This window comes from Lactuca saligna, chromosome 4 (genome assembly GCF_052625555.1).
Source record: "Lactuca saligna cultivar CGN05327 chromosome 4, ASM5262555v1, whole genome shotgun sequence".
Classification (NCBI taxonomy): Eukaryota; Viridiplantae; Streptophyta; class Magnoliopsida; order Asterales; family Asteraceae; genus Lactuca; species Lactuca saligna.
This window is the reverse complement of record NC_136420.1, coordinates 241,061,281-241,077,119: the sequence shown is the minus strand read 5'-3', so window position 1 is coordinate 241,077,119 and position 15,839 is coordinate 241,061,281. Positions and strand designations below refer to the sequence as shown.

General features: G+C 34.3%; 1 protein-coding gene across 1 annotated transcript; it reads right to left on the bottom strand.

The window, feature by feature from the left end:
- Window positions 1-8,061: 8,061 nt before the first annotated feature.
- Window positions 8,062-9,522, bottom strand: LOC145039070 (protein BEARSKIN1-like). The gene is made up of 3 exons (XM_078987208.1): window positions 9,296-9,522; window positions 8,911-9,212; window positions 8,062-8,793 (listed from the first exon to the last, which is right to left on the bottom strand). The coding sequence occupies exons 1-3, from the start codon at window positions 9,456-9,458 to the stop codon at window positions 8,158-8,160; spliced, it is 1,101 nt and encodes a 366-aa protein (XP_078843334.1). The 5' UTR covers window positions 9,459-9,522; the 3' UTR covers window positions 8,062-8,157.
- Window positions 9,523-15,839: the final 6,317 nt, after the last annotated feature.

Sequence of the window (15,839 nt, the reverse complement as noted above, 5' to 3'; positions counted from 1 at the left end):
AGGACCTATTGTGTCACACCCCCAAACCAAGGATGGCGGAAACGTCTAGGGGTGGAGGACTTCATGTATAGTATCATAACCACAAATTCAATAGTAATTTAAGCAAATACAACCAACATATATATAATTGAAAAAGTTACATCACTTGTATGAATTACTTGTTTCAAAATCAATTACAATATGTTGACAAAATATGAAAGTTTGACGCCTTAACGTCCCATACTCAAAAGCACTTGGTTGCTTGTTTAATGATTTCCTGAGAATACAAGTTGTTTGAAAAAGTGTCAACACAAAGGTTGGTGAGTTCATATGCTTTTGCTATAAAACCTAATAGAAGTCTTTCTCCTGTAAATGTCGCGTTTGTTTCAGAAAAATCCGATATTTTCCTTAAAATCTGTGTAATGTAGCCTTATAACCAAGGCCAAAATGTATAAGTAACCTTTCTTACTTAGTGGAAATGCTATGAGTTTAAATTGATATAAAAAGTGAATTTAAACCGACATAAAACCTATTTAGGTTTTATAATAATCCCGTAAACTTTATGTATTGTTATCTCCCTATATGAGTCGCTATAATCATACTATGACTGAATGAACCTGCCACGACGTTTCTCAGGCGTCGCGAAACTGAAATGACATTTGTCACCCGTAGACCTGCAGGTCCCACTGTAGCTAGCAGCAAGGTGTGGGGTGTCAAACCCAATATATATCTATATACAAGTATCACGTTCTCCCTCTAGGAGACTCTGATTATAACTACCAGGAATTATATTCCGCACTCGGATGTACGGAAAGAGATTGTCTCACAATTTAGGTTAACAAGTTTACGTGTAATGTGTGTGAGTGTAAACCTTTTCTGTATGAATGTACCCTTTTTGTACGAGTGTGTTATGCAATGTATCATAAACTATACCTATTATAGTTTATCTAAAACGTTTGTAATATGTAAGAACTCTTTTATGGAAATGCATTAGTGTTATGAATCCCTTAAGCTATACTTTTTATAGTTTAATATACGTGTTCTAAATGAATGAATAATCTTATCATGAATGACTTAGTTTCAGTTTATGATGATAAACTAACAAGGAAACACATTCAATAATTAAAACTTATGATTATACACTTTGCTCAACATAATACAAAGTGTTATGATATTTATATGCTGTTAACTAACTTTAACCTTTCTGCACTGTTTTGGAAAAATCATAGAAAAATCATACGAAGTCAAAAACTAGATCCGTAAATTCCGAGAGTTCCCAAAATGTGTCTAGTTTACTCATAATTTTTATCATGATTTTTAATGACCTCCAACTTGGGTGAAAAATTCCATAATCACAGACTGGTCCGGATTGGTGTTTGAAATGATAGACAGTTTTGTAAAAATCACCATAAATTGTATAAAAATCGTATGGAGATGTGCAAGTAGTCATTTTAAAGATAAGAACTTGAAATATTTTCACCTTATACAGTTTTGAAAACAAAAATTTTTAAGTTGCCCAAAACAATCCGTGAATATAGTTGAACTTTTCTGATGAAGGCTGTTAGAAAAGTTTAGTTATGTTCTTGGTGTTTTAACTTGTATTCCCCCCCTAAAAACTTGAGAAAACATGAAAATGTAGGGGTATGAACTCACCTTATGTGATTTCAGTAGATGATTGTTGAAGAATGGAAGTGTTTAACTCAAGAACACTTGGAGATGCCTTGAAGATTTTCGAGAATCTAACATCATAGTTATGGAGTTTATGTAAGCAATCAATGATTTGAGTAGAATGATGTGCAATAATCACAAGGAGGATGAATTATACTTACCAAGAGTGGAAGAACACTTGATAATCAGCCTTGAATCTCGAATTTGGTAGAGAAAGTTTGAGAGAAAAGTGGAGTTGGATCCTTGGTGAAATGAGGGCAAATGAGAGAAGTGAGGAGAGAGGATGTTTTGTTCCAGCTCTGAAAACGTGGGAATGGGTGGTAATTGAGTGTAAGGGACATTGAAGTGACCTAGGTAAGGTGGGGAGGTGTGGCTGGTCATAGAGTCGGTGTGGGGGTGGCTGCTTGTGTTATAAGGTAAAGTAAAGTCAACACTCCACCTCAATTATTCACTCACTATATTTTTATTATTTAAATAGGGATTTTTATGAAAATTTGATTAAATTATGAATATTTAGGGTTTATTATGTTAAAATATAATTTCTGGAGAAAATCCCGCATTAAAATCACGAGAAACGGGCTTAAAATATTAAAAATATCAAAAATGGGTGAAAAGCATCAAAAATCCGAAGTCTGGACGGAGGTTCGGTCCTCTGGTGTTGGAACCGAGAGAAGAGAAGAAGAATCGAGAGGTGAGGAGAAGAACCGAGAGAGGGAAGGGAAGGACCGAGAGAGGGTAAGGAACCGAGAGGCGGGAGGAGACCGAGAGGCGGAGAACAGAGACCGAGAGGAGAGAGCAGAGACCGAGACTCGGTTTCGGTCCTGGTTACTTTCGGTCCAAGGGCTCGGCCTTAAGGAGTTTCGGCTCCTTGAGAAGGGTTTCGGTTCCTAAGGTCCATTTTTCTCGTTTTTACCCCGTTTTAAGCCGTTTTTGACCCGGTTAAGGGTCGGGATGGCCCAAAAGACTATAAAAAGTCCAAGGAACTTTTGAGAGAGATTTGAGAGAGATTTGGGAGAGATTTCACATACTTGGAGAGATTTGGGAGAGATTTGACATTCTTGGAGAGATTCCTCATACAAAGAGATATTTGAGAGAGATTTCACATACTTGAGAGATTTGGGAGAGATTTGACATTCTTGGAGAGATTCCTCATACAAAGAGATATTTGAGAGAGATTTCACATACTTGGAGAGATTTGGGAGAGATTTGACATAGAGAGAGATAGAGTGAAAACGATTGAGAGAGGTTCCATGTGTGATAATTGTGAGTGTTTGGCTCCGCAACGCAAGGTTCTTGAGCCCCATTAAGTCATGATTAAGGATCCTACACACTCCCGATGAGTATGCAACATGGTTTTATCAGTTTAGTTCGTTGATTAGCACTAAGGCTCAGGAAATTTTAACACAAGAACTTTTCCCAAGTGATGTTTTCCCACTAATATAGCAAGTTATGCAGTAATTACATAACACAAACCCTAATACACAAGGTTTAATCGAGTTGACCGGTTTGACTTGATGACTTGACTTGACTCTAGATTGACGATTGTCACATATTGAGGAACCTCAACCTGAGTTAGAGCAACATGTTGAACAAAATGATATATCTCCACCTCCCCTTCGTAGATCCAACAGAGTTCTTTCTCCTCCTAAGTTCTATGGTTTCCATGTTACCATAGAAGGATACATATTGATTAGTGATTGTACACTAGTTAATATGGATGAGCCATCCAACTATAAGGAAGCGATGGAAGGCCCTAAGGCTACCAATTGGAAGGAAAGCATAAAGAGCGAGATTCACTCCATGTATAACAACCAAGTTTGGAATTTGGTTTATCGTACAACTGGCATGAAAACCATTGGCTGTAAATGGATCTTCAAGAAGAAAACCGACATGGATCGGAGTTGGCACACATTCAAGGCTAGGCTAGTTGCGAAGGGTTATACTCAGACTCAAGGGATTGATTATGAGGAAACCTTCCTGCCAGTTGCCAAGTTCAAATCTATTAGGATATTAGTTTCCATAGCAATGTTCCATGATTATGAGGTATGGAAAATGGATGTGAAGACAAACCTTAATGGAAAACTCGTATAGAATGTCTATATGACACAACCTAGGGTTTCATTAACCATATATGAATACAGAGTGTATATATCAAAGCTACTGGGAGTATTATGGTCTTCCTAGTGTTGTATGTGGATGACATACTCCTTATAGGAAATGATATCCCACGTTGCTTGAGAGTTGTTTTACTTTGAAAGATCTAGGAGAGGTTGCATATATACTTGGTATAAGAATATATAGAGATCACTACTAGAAAATTACCATTTAATGACATGCATTGCGTGTTATAAAAGCCATAAATGACATGTAAATGCGTGTCAAGGAAGGCCCTATCATAAAAGAAGACAACACTCATTTGCGTGTCATCTTCTTACGATGCGCATTTACGACACACATTTATGATATGCATTGCATGTCAAGGAAGGCCCTGTCATAAAGGAAGATAACATGTATATACATGTCGTAACGTTATGATGCGTAGTTACGACTCACATTGCCTATCATTGAATCACATGTCATAAAGGAAGACGACATGCATTTTTGCATATAATAACTTTAAATGTTTCAATATATATATATATATATATATATATATATATATATATATATAAAGATTTACTATTTTTTTAAATTAAATGACAATTAAGGTTCCATCATACAAAATAACATATGATACACAAGAAAAGACAATGCATTTCACATTATATAAGTATTTCAATTAAAAATAATCTCTCAGATGCTAAATAAATGTAATACATTGCATGTTTCACATATCATGTCAAAAAAATCCATGGTGTCATTGTTTGCCACCAGGTGTACCAAGTAGAGGTAAAAATGTTGAACTTGGTGTCATGGTCGGCTATCCACCAGGTGGTATGGATTACATGTAAGCACTTGGAGCATTAGTGAGCTATTATGCTATTCAGTGTCACTAAATAAAACAACTAATTCACCTTATTAATTAAATGATGTTGACTAATATAAAACAATTAATGAACTTACTATTAAGCAAAGAAAGAAGCTAACCTTATTGTACTTTGAAAAATGCTTGATCATAGCATTGTACTTGAAAATACAATCTTATTAGGTGGTTCACTTATAATAAGTTATAATCCAGCTATCAAAGTAGGATACTACAATGAACAACTCAATAAAGATTTATTATTTTCTTACAAGTGATGGTGAGTAATCAGATGTTGGTAGTCACACAATAAAGGACTAAGCTTCTTCAACTATATTGACTGAATTTTTCCAATATTTACAGAGTGCTTCAACAGCCTGCAGTAATTATTATATATAATAATATAATTTATTTCATTCACATATAACAAAAAGATAAACAAAAAATAAATAAATAAAGATATTTTGACATGTTTCTTATTAAATGATTTATTTCCATTTATCCTTGATGCTAGTTCAATCATATGTGAAGGGTAGTTTTGTCTTTTGTATTTTTTTAATTATCTGTTTGTTATGTCTATACCATTACTTGTATGCACGATGGACAATGTAGTTGGGAAAAACCTTTTTTTAATTTAGAAGGAGGCTGATTATTAGTGAAATACCTTTTCTTATGAAAACCATCACTTGAAATAACAAGATGAAATTACATTTGTAAGATGAACAAATATTTTGGTAGTGAAGTAATTATTAAATGGATCTAACAACTATCTTTTGTAAAAATAGATACTTTAAAAAAAAAAAAAAGGCCATTTCAGAAACACCATTTTCCTTTGTTGAAAACAAGTTTCTGATGAGTGTACTAATCTACTTTAAAAAAAACATTTCATTAAAAAGTCACTACCTAGCAAGGCACAAGGCAGAGGCAAAAAAGGGAAATAAGAGGTTACCAATTTTGTTGTTTACAACTTATAGTGAAAAATATTAATAATTAAGTAAAAAATTAATTAATTAATTACCTAAATCCCATCTCCTATTTGATACTCTCTTTCACTACAGACACCATAATTCATCCTTTTGGAGTGGGTTTGTTCACAGGGGGATGTTCCAACACTCTGCAATAATTTTACTTCCAGAAAAGGCTACTCATGAAAATTATCCGTATCTTTTTTTTTTTTTCTCAAGAATGAAAAATAGTAAACATATCCTTCTAATATTTAATAAAAAAAATAGAGATTCAAATGAGGTCTGTCTGAACAAGTCATAGCAAAACACTGAACCGTGAGAATCATAGCAACTCAACAATCACATTTTAGTCTTTTCTCTCAATCACATGAACCAAACCAACAAAATAACAAACATATAAAGTAATCAAAACAAAGTTACGATTTACATCATATTTAATGAAAAAAATAGAGATTTAAATTGGAAAGATATTGAAGAATAGAATCAAAGGATGATAACATGTCCATACAAATAGAATACCGCAAGGTCTAAATGAATACAACAATTTTAATGCATCCGCTATAGAGAATCCAACTGTAACACTTGACTTGTATAGTATGCTTGTCTAGTTTAAGAGGTTAAAGGTAAATAGTGATAATTGCAATCTAAACACCAGAAGATCTTTTGAATTTATCAATATATGGACAAGTAGCATAACGTGAAAAACTGATAATTCAGAGTCCATTAGAATGTGGTGCACCCTTGTCATAGATATGAGGAAATCAATCTATGAGGTGAACCCCTGTGCAATTGTATAAATTAACTAGAGATAAGGGATGAGGAAAGTTGGGTTCCAAAAAATGTGATGAAATTTTGGATTTTCTAAAAATGAATTTCCACAAATTCATGAAGAATCCAAACAAGAAAAGATAAATCGACTCAATAGTGTCAAACATTTAAATCGTAAATATTTTGAAAATGAACTTTGTTGATAGAAAGAATTTTTTAAAATTCAAAAGATACAACCAAATGACCTTATAAAGACGGTTCTATTTTTATAGGTACGACCAAAAATATTTAATTTGAAATCAACTAAAAATAATTGCCTAAGCTATCATCATGTATTTGACATAAAAACAAATAAAAATAAATAAAATTGAAAGACCTTGATAACAACCAAAAGCACCTAATTTAGAGTTCTACATGAAGGAATTAGGTATCCATAATTAGAGATGTCAAAAAGTCTCGTGGGGCCCTGATCCCAAATAGGAAATATTTGTTTAAAAAATTGGGGACGGGGATGGGACGGGGGCAAGGTTAACCTCCGTTTTAATTTCGGGGGCGGGGTCGGGGATATGTAGTCCCGTCCCGAACCCCCAATGGGGACCCCGTTAATATATATTATTTTTGTTAATATATATTAATTATAAAAATATAATAAATAATAACAATGATTTTGAACTTCCAAATTTTAATAAATATCATGTTTTTAAGTTGTTAGTATAACGTTTTTGAGATGTTATAATATTTTTATTTTAAACATAAAAAATTATGCTATTAATAACTATTTTTACCCAAAATGTTTTATTTAGCTCAAAAATAAATTCTTTTAGCCTAAACAACACCTTAGTTTAACCAAAAAAAAAAGTCAACCCAAACAGGGACGGGGGCGGGGGTGGGGAGGCTTGAGATTTCGGGGACGGGGGCGGGGCGGGAGATGCAATCCTCGCCCCGTTTTCCCCCGTTGACATCCCTATCCATAATTCTTGTTCTCCCACGCTAAGATTTAATAGTTAGAGAAAAGTAGTAAAATGTACTCCACGTAATTTGTGTATCATATCAACCCTAACTATGTTTTGATCTTGTGGTCCTCTATACCAACGTGTCGTCGGTACATGGTGCAATCTTTTTTATTTATCACAAAAAGGAAACGTCCTTAATTGTATATCGACGACATGTCGTCGGTATAGAGGTATATCTTCAAGATCAGGTTACAGATCCCATTACACATCGCCACAACCTCTCTCTCTCTCTCTCTCTCTCTCTCTCACACATCTTGCTTCACCAACCCACACCGTCGGCTTGGAAGTCGGATCTACATCAGAGGTAACTTCAAGGTCCCTATTCTCTTATCTTCTTGCATATTATTTCTTGCGCGTTTTTTTTGGGTGGTTTTTTTCCGATTAGGGATGTAAACGGGGGCAAACGTGACGGGGATGTAAACGGCGTTTTTTTTTTTTTTTTTTTTTTTTTTTTTCTAAAGGTAGATATCTATACCTCCCATTTTATTGATTTTGGACATAATGTGTTTGATTTTGTGTTTAAATGTTTAATATGTACAAATATTGTGGATGTCCTTAACTCAATATACAGCTTAAAATTCGTTTACTTGAACCACAAAAATACTTATACATTAAACTAAAATCAAAATATACTTTGACAAAATTATGTAAAATCATATGAAAATAAAGATTAAATACATAAAGCAATAATCAAACAATTGGTAGTTTCAATGGTTAAGAGCCATCTTCGCTCCAAACCATCCTTTGTTCAATATAAATGTAATTGTTTTGAATAAAATCAACATAGCACATTCTCATGGAGCTACTTTTCATATCCCCAAAAGTCCATCTCTCCTCGCAAGGAGAGTTGGTTGACATGTTGCATAGATAGAGACGACGTTGTATCATCTCGATACCTCAACATCCCTTTCGTCGAATTGACATCCTCGTTAGGTTGACCAATATGCGAAGTTACAAGCCTATCAACCATTCCCCATCCGTTTACTGTCTCTTCTCTTACATTCGTGTTAACCATGATCTGAACCTGTTCACAGGTGTCAACCTCTAGACCAGGCTCACAAGCTTGGTACCCTACATCGAGCTGGTTCTCACAGCTTCCACTGTCGCATTCTCTAGGGTTTGTCATAAGTTGTCTAACCATAAGTGGAGAATCTTCCGAGGGTAAATTCAAGAAACCATATCCAAGAGGCTTGTGGGTAGGGATAAGGTGAGGGTGTTGATGACTGTAGTTGAGGCCTAAGTCGAAGTTTTGTTGTTGTTGATGTGTTTGTTGATATTGTAAATACTGATTATTGTCTTGACCGTATGGTAAAGAACGAGGTTGAAACTGGTTGTTGTTGAGTCGTTCTGATCCTATACTACCACTCGATGCTTCGTTTACACCAACCTTGAATAAGTTTCTCTTTTTGAAAACACGACAAATCACCCACCCATCTTCCTGTTAAAATACAACAAGTGTAAGTACATGAAAGTTTATATCTACTCAAAAAGTTTCTAAATATCATGTATCCTAATAAACCACCGGTAGCAAGACAAAGATATAGATTCAACTTACAGGTGAAGAAGTTGGAATGGAATTCATGAGGGGGTCATGATGATCATCAGTATCTTCAAGGCGATACTCGTGCATGATCCAATCAGTCTTTTGCCCATGGGGAGCTCGGCCTCGATAGAAAACTAGGGTCTTCCTCATACCAATCTTCTTGAAGGTGTTACGTATGCATTTGTCTCGTCCAGTTGCCTTCCAGAACCCAGCATTTGTTGCTCTGTTTGTCCTCGATCCTGTCGGATACTTTTTATCCTTGTGGCTGAAGAAGTACCACTCGTTTTCCGGTGATGAACCTATCTTGCATCTCTCTGTGGAAATTTCAAATACAAGATTTATTAAGTTACATGAACACCATCAAAATCACCAAAAGATAAAAAGAAGAAGAGTTCACCTTGGAGGTCCCATGGCTCAATCTTGTTCAAGTCGACTTCCCTAATGACATCCATGTCAAACTTTTCAAATGAAATCTTCTTCTTCAAGTAGTAATGAAGAAGCTCTTCATCAGTGGGGTGAAACCGGAACCCCGGCGGAACACCACCGTTTGATGATGACATGATTAACACAGAACAGCCAACTAAATTTCGCACAGACTTGAGTCGGTGCTTTGGGGTTGAGTTATTTTTTAGTAGGGTGATATCATCAATCATTGTGGAAGGAGTGTGAATTATTTATATAGAGTTAGAAAGTTGACGGCCGGTGACGACGGCGGCGGAGCAGCCTAAAGCTGACGTAGATAACAAGCCACAGGTATCTGGACCAAGCACTAGTAATGGCGATGAGCATGTACTTTGAATCCTACATCTACGCGCACAGTGGAAACGCCTCTGCAACTCTTTTCGTTATAGATAAATTAAATGTATAATCTTATATACATTTTAGCAAAAAAGAAAATTGACCCGTAAATATGTAGATAAAATACTTTTTAATTTATGAATAATATAAAAACTTAATGGTATTCGATTGCTGTGAAAGCAAGCTGTTCATGGGAACAGAAGGTGCTTAAAAGGGTTATCGGGATTAGTGTTGATTGGACGGTTTAATGTGCACATGCGGCTACGACCTTTTGAGAGTTTAATCATATTTTTATTGGCTGCGCTTGTTTGAAATCCACGTTATCCATGCATACTTCACAGGCTTAAAAGATCATAGAAAATGGATTATTTTATTATTATATTTTTTGATAAGTTAATGTTTCGAGATTACTATAAGAAAACTGCAACTTCCTACTTCTTTGAATGATTATATCAATTCATACTAAGACAGCGTAATATGGTCAAACCCGGCCGCAACATTAACCGAGACTGTCTAAAATGGAAATTAACCCGATCGAATATATCGTGAAAATATACATTTCAAAGAGTTTTTGTTTTTGTAAAAGTAGGTTGGTTTTCAAAAACTATTGTAGAATTATGTTAGTATTAGAATGTATTGTAGAAATAGGTTGGTTTGATTAACTTTAATGGTTTTTTATTTATATTTTTTACAATTCAACAATCCATCTTTTATCCTTGTTAAATATTATACATAGATTATTTTATTCTATAATATATGATTATATCTTATGTATTATTATTTACAAATAATACCGATAAATAGAGTTTATAAAAACCTTCAAATAGATACCAATATTGAATATATTACAACAGTACGAAATTACAAGAACAATTAAAAACGATATTACAATACGAATTAAGTGTAAAATTACAATACAAGTTAAAGGGTAACTTAAACATTAATTGAAAATGTTACAAAGTTCACAGCGCATTGAATCTTGGCTGGGAATTTGGACAATTTCTTCTATTATGATTAGTTTGGTGACATAGTCTACATTTGCGAGGTTCGTCGGGATGACGAATGTTCATCTCGTTATGAAATCGATTTGCACACCTCTGGCCTCAATGCACAAAAAGTTTCGAGTTATCTGCTTTAATCTTCCAATCCGATTCTAACCAATAATCAACATGAGAAAGTGGGACAAAAGCCAACGTATATTGTTGTTTATACGTCATAGTAGTGTACACAGTATTAACAATAGAAAAAGGGTTATCCCCTCTATAACCGCAAACTGCAATAACATGCGAACATGGAAATCTTTCCATTTGCCACTTACCGCATGTGCATGTTTGTTGAAAATAATGGACAGTGTATGTATTTCCTCCTTTGTCATTTATCTGTAACTTTGTGACAATTCTGTAGACACCTTCATTGTAGTCAAAATCGGTTAATGTATAGCTTTGTGCACAAGATTCTCGCTTTCGAAAGAGACGCCACATACATGATGGTAGAGGTGTATTGCAATTCATTGCAATATCACTGTCAAGGTTGTAGAACTCGTTACTCGGTACCTGTTCGGCTGACTACGAGTAGCTAGTACTCAGGAGTACTTAGAGAGTACTCGGATTTGGAAATTTGTGTAGAAATATTTTTAGGAAAATTATATATGTCAAAATCATAAGATAAAATCATAAGTTGATTGAAATATATAACAAAATTGGATACATGTGAATACACAAAAAAATGAAAAACACATAATGGTCTCACTTAATGAATAATTACTGAAAATTTAAGATATATATATGTAGTAAAATTGCATGTGTGTGTTAAATAATAAATCATTAAGTATATTATACATATTAATCACCGAAGTGACCGAATTTCACAACACTACTCAGTTCAGTAAGGGGCCGATCGGGGAGTACTCGGGATTATGTAACTCATCTCGGCAAGGGGGGGAGTAGCGAGTACTCGGAGGAGTAATCGGCAAACTCGACGAGTTTTACAACACTGATCACTGTACTTTCTAAAAAGTTGTACAGTTCTATTAAATGTAAGGTCAAGACACGCCCTGATCGGTAACTGTCTTGCTCCGCGAAGTGCATTGTTCAGACTCTCAAAGATATTTTTTTTCTTCTTAACTGCACGAACATACCATGCACAACGGGGCGTATAGTGCACACTACCAGAACTTTCTTCTTCATTTCCTAGAGTTCTATACTTTGCTACCCACAAGTTAGGCTTACTATCATACACTTTGAACTCTCTATTTTGGTTGATAGACCAAAGTGTCACTTCCTTTTTTACTTGTAACTTACTTTCAAATTGCATTCCTAACCTTATTTTATTTTCTGACTCCTTCCAAACATCTATTTGAATGCGGTCTTCCAAACCGACTATGTCACCGTCTCCTATATCTCCAACATCCCTCATAAAGTTCATAACTGGAGTTTCACACACACCATCATCATCAGAATCTTCCCCAAAACATAATGACTCGCTACTAGTATCTTCACTATATAATGAGTTGGCTTCATCACAATCTCCCTCAAATGTACCACAATCTGGCAAAGGAAATGGTACATTTGATGGATTGGGCTCCAACACCTCAAAATTTTGAAGGAGATCTACAAAACTAGTACTTGTAGGCGACATTATTTTTTCAACTTCAATTAAAACTTGACCCCAATAATTTGCAACATTCTCAGCCAAATAATACATTACGTCTAGACTTGAATCACTTATGACTCGTGAAATAGTGGATTGCCCTCCAAATTGATAGCATAATGAGATATTCAACTTATGTGATGCTTTTTCAACTCCAACATGTACATAACATAAATCTTTAAATTCTTCATACCCCATTTTGTGCCTAACAATATTTGAAGGAGAAAAAGTTGAATGGTCTCCTTTTATGATACCATTCTCATATTTAATATTACCACCCCCGTATAAATTAATCATAAACGGACGATCTAAAGTCATAATGATATATACCAAAATCTAACGGCAAAATAAATCAAATTTTAAAAAAGAGATTAATGAGTATGCTACATATGATAATTACTATTATTAAATATATGACATAAAGCCAATAATATGTACCTTGTAATGGATGAACGATTGTTGAAGAAAAAGAAAGAGGAAAGATTTAAGTTCAAGAATTGTAAGAGAAATTCATTAGCTAGGTTGGAAGAGATGAAATACTATTGATTATAAGAAAGAGAATTTATAATACAAAAAAGTGAGCTGATTTGACCATTCACTCAATTACTTCTACTGAGTTTTCATCAACAGTTACATTTGAGTGTGCGGAAGAGTTTTGCTTTGGTAGTTGAGTAAAACAAATAACATAATTATAGAGTTTTCACAAATAGTGACAACTCATGCTAACATTTTAGGTATTGTGAATTAAGATTTTCTCATATTTATAAATAAATGATAATAAAAATATCACTACGAATATTATGATTTAGTGTTTAATTTAAATTCTAACTTAATGTATATTTTGAATGTAATATCGTTTATAGTTATCTTTTAATTTTCGGATGTAATATATTTAATATTAATATCTATTTGAAGATATTTGTATTATTCATTTAATGCTATAACTATTTAAGAATAATACATAAATTATAATTATATATTTTATAATAATTATTTATGTATAATATATAATTTAGTGATGAGTTAGTGGTGAAATAGCAACAGAGTAACAATGGACTCAAAACCCAACGAACAAGAATAAAAACTATTTATATACATGTCGTCGCAAATATGTTGATCATAGTAAATTTGTAAGAAATACAATGACAAGGATTGAACCGGGGCAATCTTGTGGAGGGAAACATCTTACCACTTTAGTTGAAAAACATCAATCATCAACAGTTGTTGCTATACAAATGATTATATATCTTAATTTCATTCCGGTTCCTAATTGTTGTTGATGTTGTTAGGGATAAGCATTAGAACTGCAGGAACCGGAACCAAACCGGAACCACAATTGGTAATAAGGTTCGGTTACCGGTTCTTCATTTTTATGAACGATTCTTCATTTTTATGAAAACTGGTTCCGGTTCTGAAAACCGGAACCGGTTTGACATTTTTCCGTTTTTTAAAATGCGCATAACTCATTCATATGAAGCCAAACTTATTTGATTTTTTTTCAAACATGTAATTTGGAGTTTATAATTCATTTTTTATTGTACAAACATATATTTTGGTTAGATATTGAATCAGACACATGCCCCGAAAGAAAGATTATCAATAATACATTTTTCTATTTCAGCATTTTTTGGTTATTTTGAATCTGTCCCATTTTTTTTAAATGTACATAACTCATTCATATGACATCAAAATTATTTAATATTTTTTCCAACATGTAATTTGGTGATTGTAGTTCATTTTAGACTATAAAAACACATATTTTGGTTAGTGTTCGGTCAAAAATATGGTTTATCCTTTGTTTTTCTTAGATATTGTAGTTTTCGGTCTAAGGCCGAAAACTCGTTGGGTTTATTTGTAGTTTGGACCGAAAAATCATGTGTTTTCGGTCTAGCATTTGGTTTTGGGCTTTGGGTTTAGTCCACAGGTATAAATAGGGTGGAGGATGAGTTTTTTACAAGTCTAGACTAAGGAGGGGTGTTTTTGGTTAAGAGAGCATTGATTGTCATATGAATGTGCTAGAGAGAGAAAGTTAGAGAGAGAACTAGTGTGTGTTATTGGATCTTGTATGTTGGATCATCATTCTAATCATCAATACATTCACGATTCATCAAGTTCTTCTTCTTCTCTATTTGATCTTGCATCATCCACTTGATTGGGATTCTCCACACAGTTGGTATCAGAATTTGGATTTTATCAATCATTTTGGCAAGATCTTGAGTATTTTTGTATTTTTTTTTTCTTGAACGATCTTACGTTTTTGGATAGTTTTTGAAGAAATATTGGGGGTTTGTTCTTCATGTTCTTCATAAAAATAGCTTTTTGATTGAGTTTTGAAGCTACAAAGTCAAAAAAACGTTGTTTTTGGTCGTAATCTGCGAGGGGTGGCGGCGGTTTTCAGTCAGCAGCTAGGGTTTGCAGCCGAAATCGCGTTTGCGGTCTGTGGTGTGTGCGGTCCGAAGTGTTTACAGCCGATAACGAGGGTTTGCGGTGGAGCGTCTCCGAGTTTGTGGTAGAGCGAGTCTCGGACGTTTTCGGCTTCAAACAGTTTTCGGTTGCGTACGTGTTTGGTCAGCAGCCTCGCGTGTTCGGTTCTCGCACGTGTTCGGTTCGTAGGTTTTCGCCTCGCACGTGTTCGACCTCGGAAGGTTTTTGGTGCGCAGGAGTTTGCGGTCAGCAGTCCTTTTGGTCAGAGGGTGTGAGTTCTCGGTCAGTGAGTATATAGAATTTTTTGGGTGTAGCAAGGACCAAAATTGGGTCTCACACACACACACACAACCCACCATCTTACCAATCCATCTAGTATACCACATTGTTAACATCCTTCCGGTTTAGTTCAAGTAGTCTCGCAATTTCGACCTTATATTCGGATTTTTGACAATTTTATCCCTAAAATCAATTTTTCGAATTTTAAAGTTCCATTTTCTATCCAAAACTTTGACTTTTGATTTTTGACTTCCTAATTTGACTTTTGAACTTAAAATTAACTTTGACTTTCAAGTTTGACCTTTGATTTATCTTTGACTTTCTCGTTTAACTTTCAAGTTTTCAAGTTTAGCTTTTCAGTTCAACTTTTAAGTTTGATTTTTTAAATTTGACTTTTAAGGTTGACTTTTGAGGTTTAAAGTCAAAGGGCATTTTTTTATAAGCAATGAGTTCCTCAAACATCCCAGTCAATGAAGTTTCATGTTCTTAATCTTGTGAAGCTACGATTAAATTTCTTCGTGAACAAAATGATTTGTTAAAAGGAGAAAATGAGGACCTTAAGTATGAAGTCTATACTCTTAGGAAATGTTAAAAACCCTAAAAGCACAACTAGACGCCAAAATCAAGGACTTTAGAAAACTTCAAGAAGAATACAGCAACAAATGTATGCATTATATATACCTATGTTAAGGAACAACTTGCTAACGTGACTGTCGAACTTGATGCATTGAAAGCTAAATATAAAGATGTAGATTTTATCTTTAAGAAATTTGATGTGTCAAGTGAGGTAG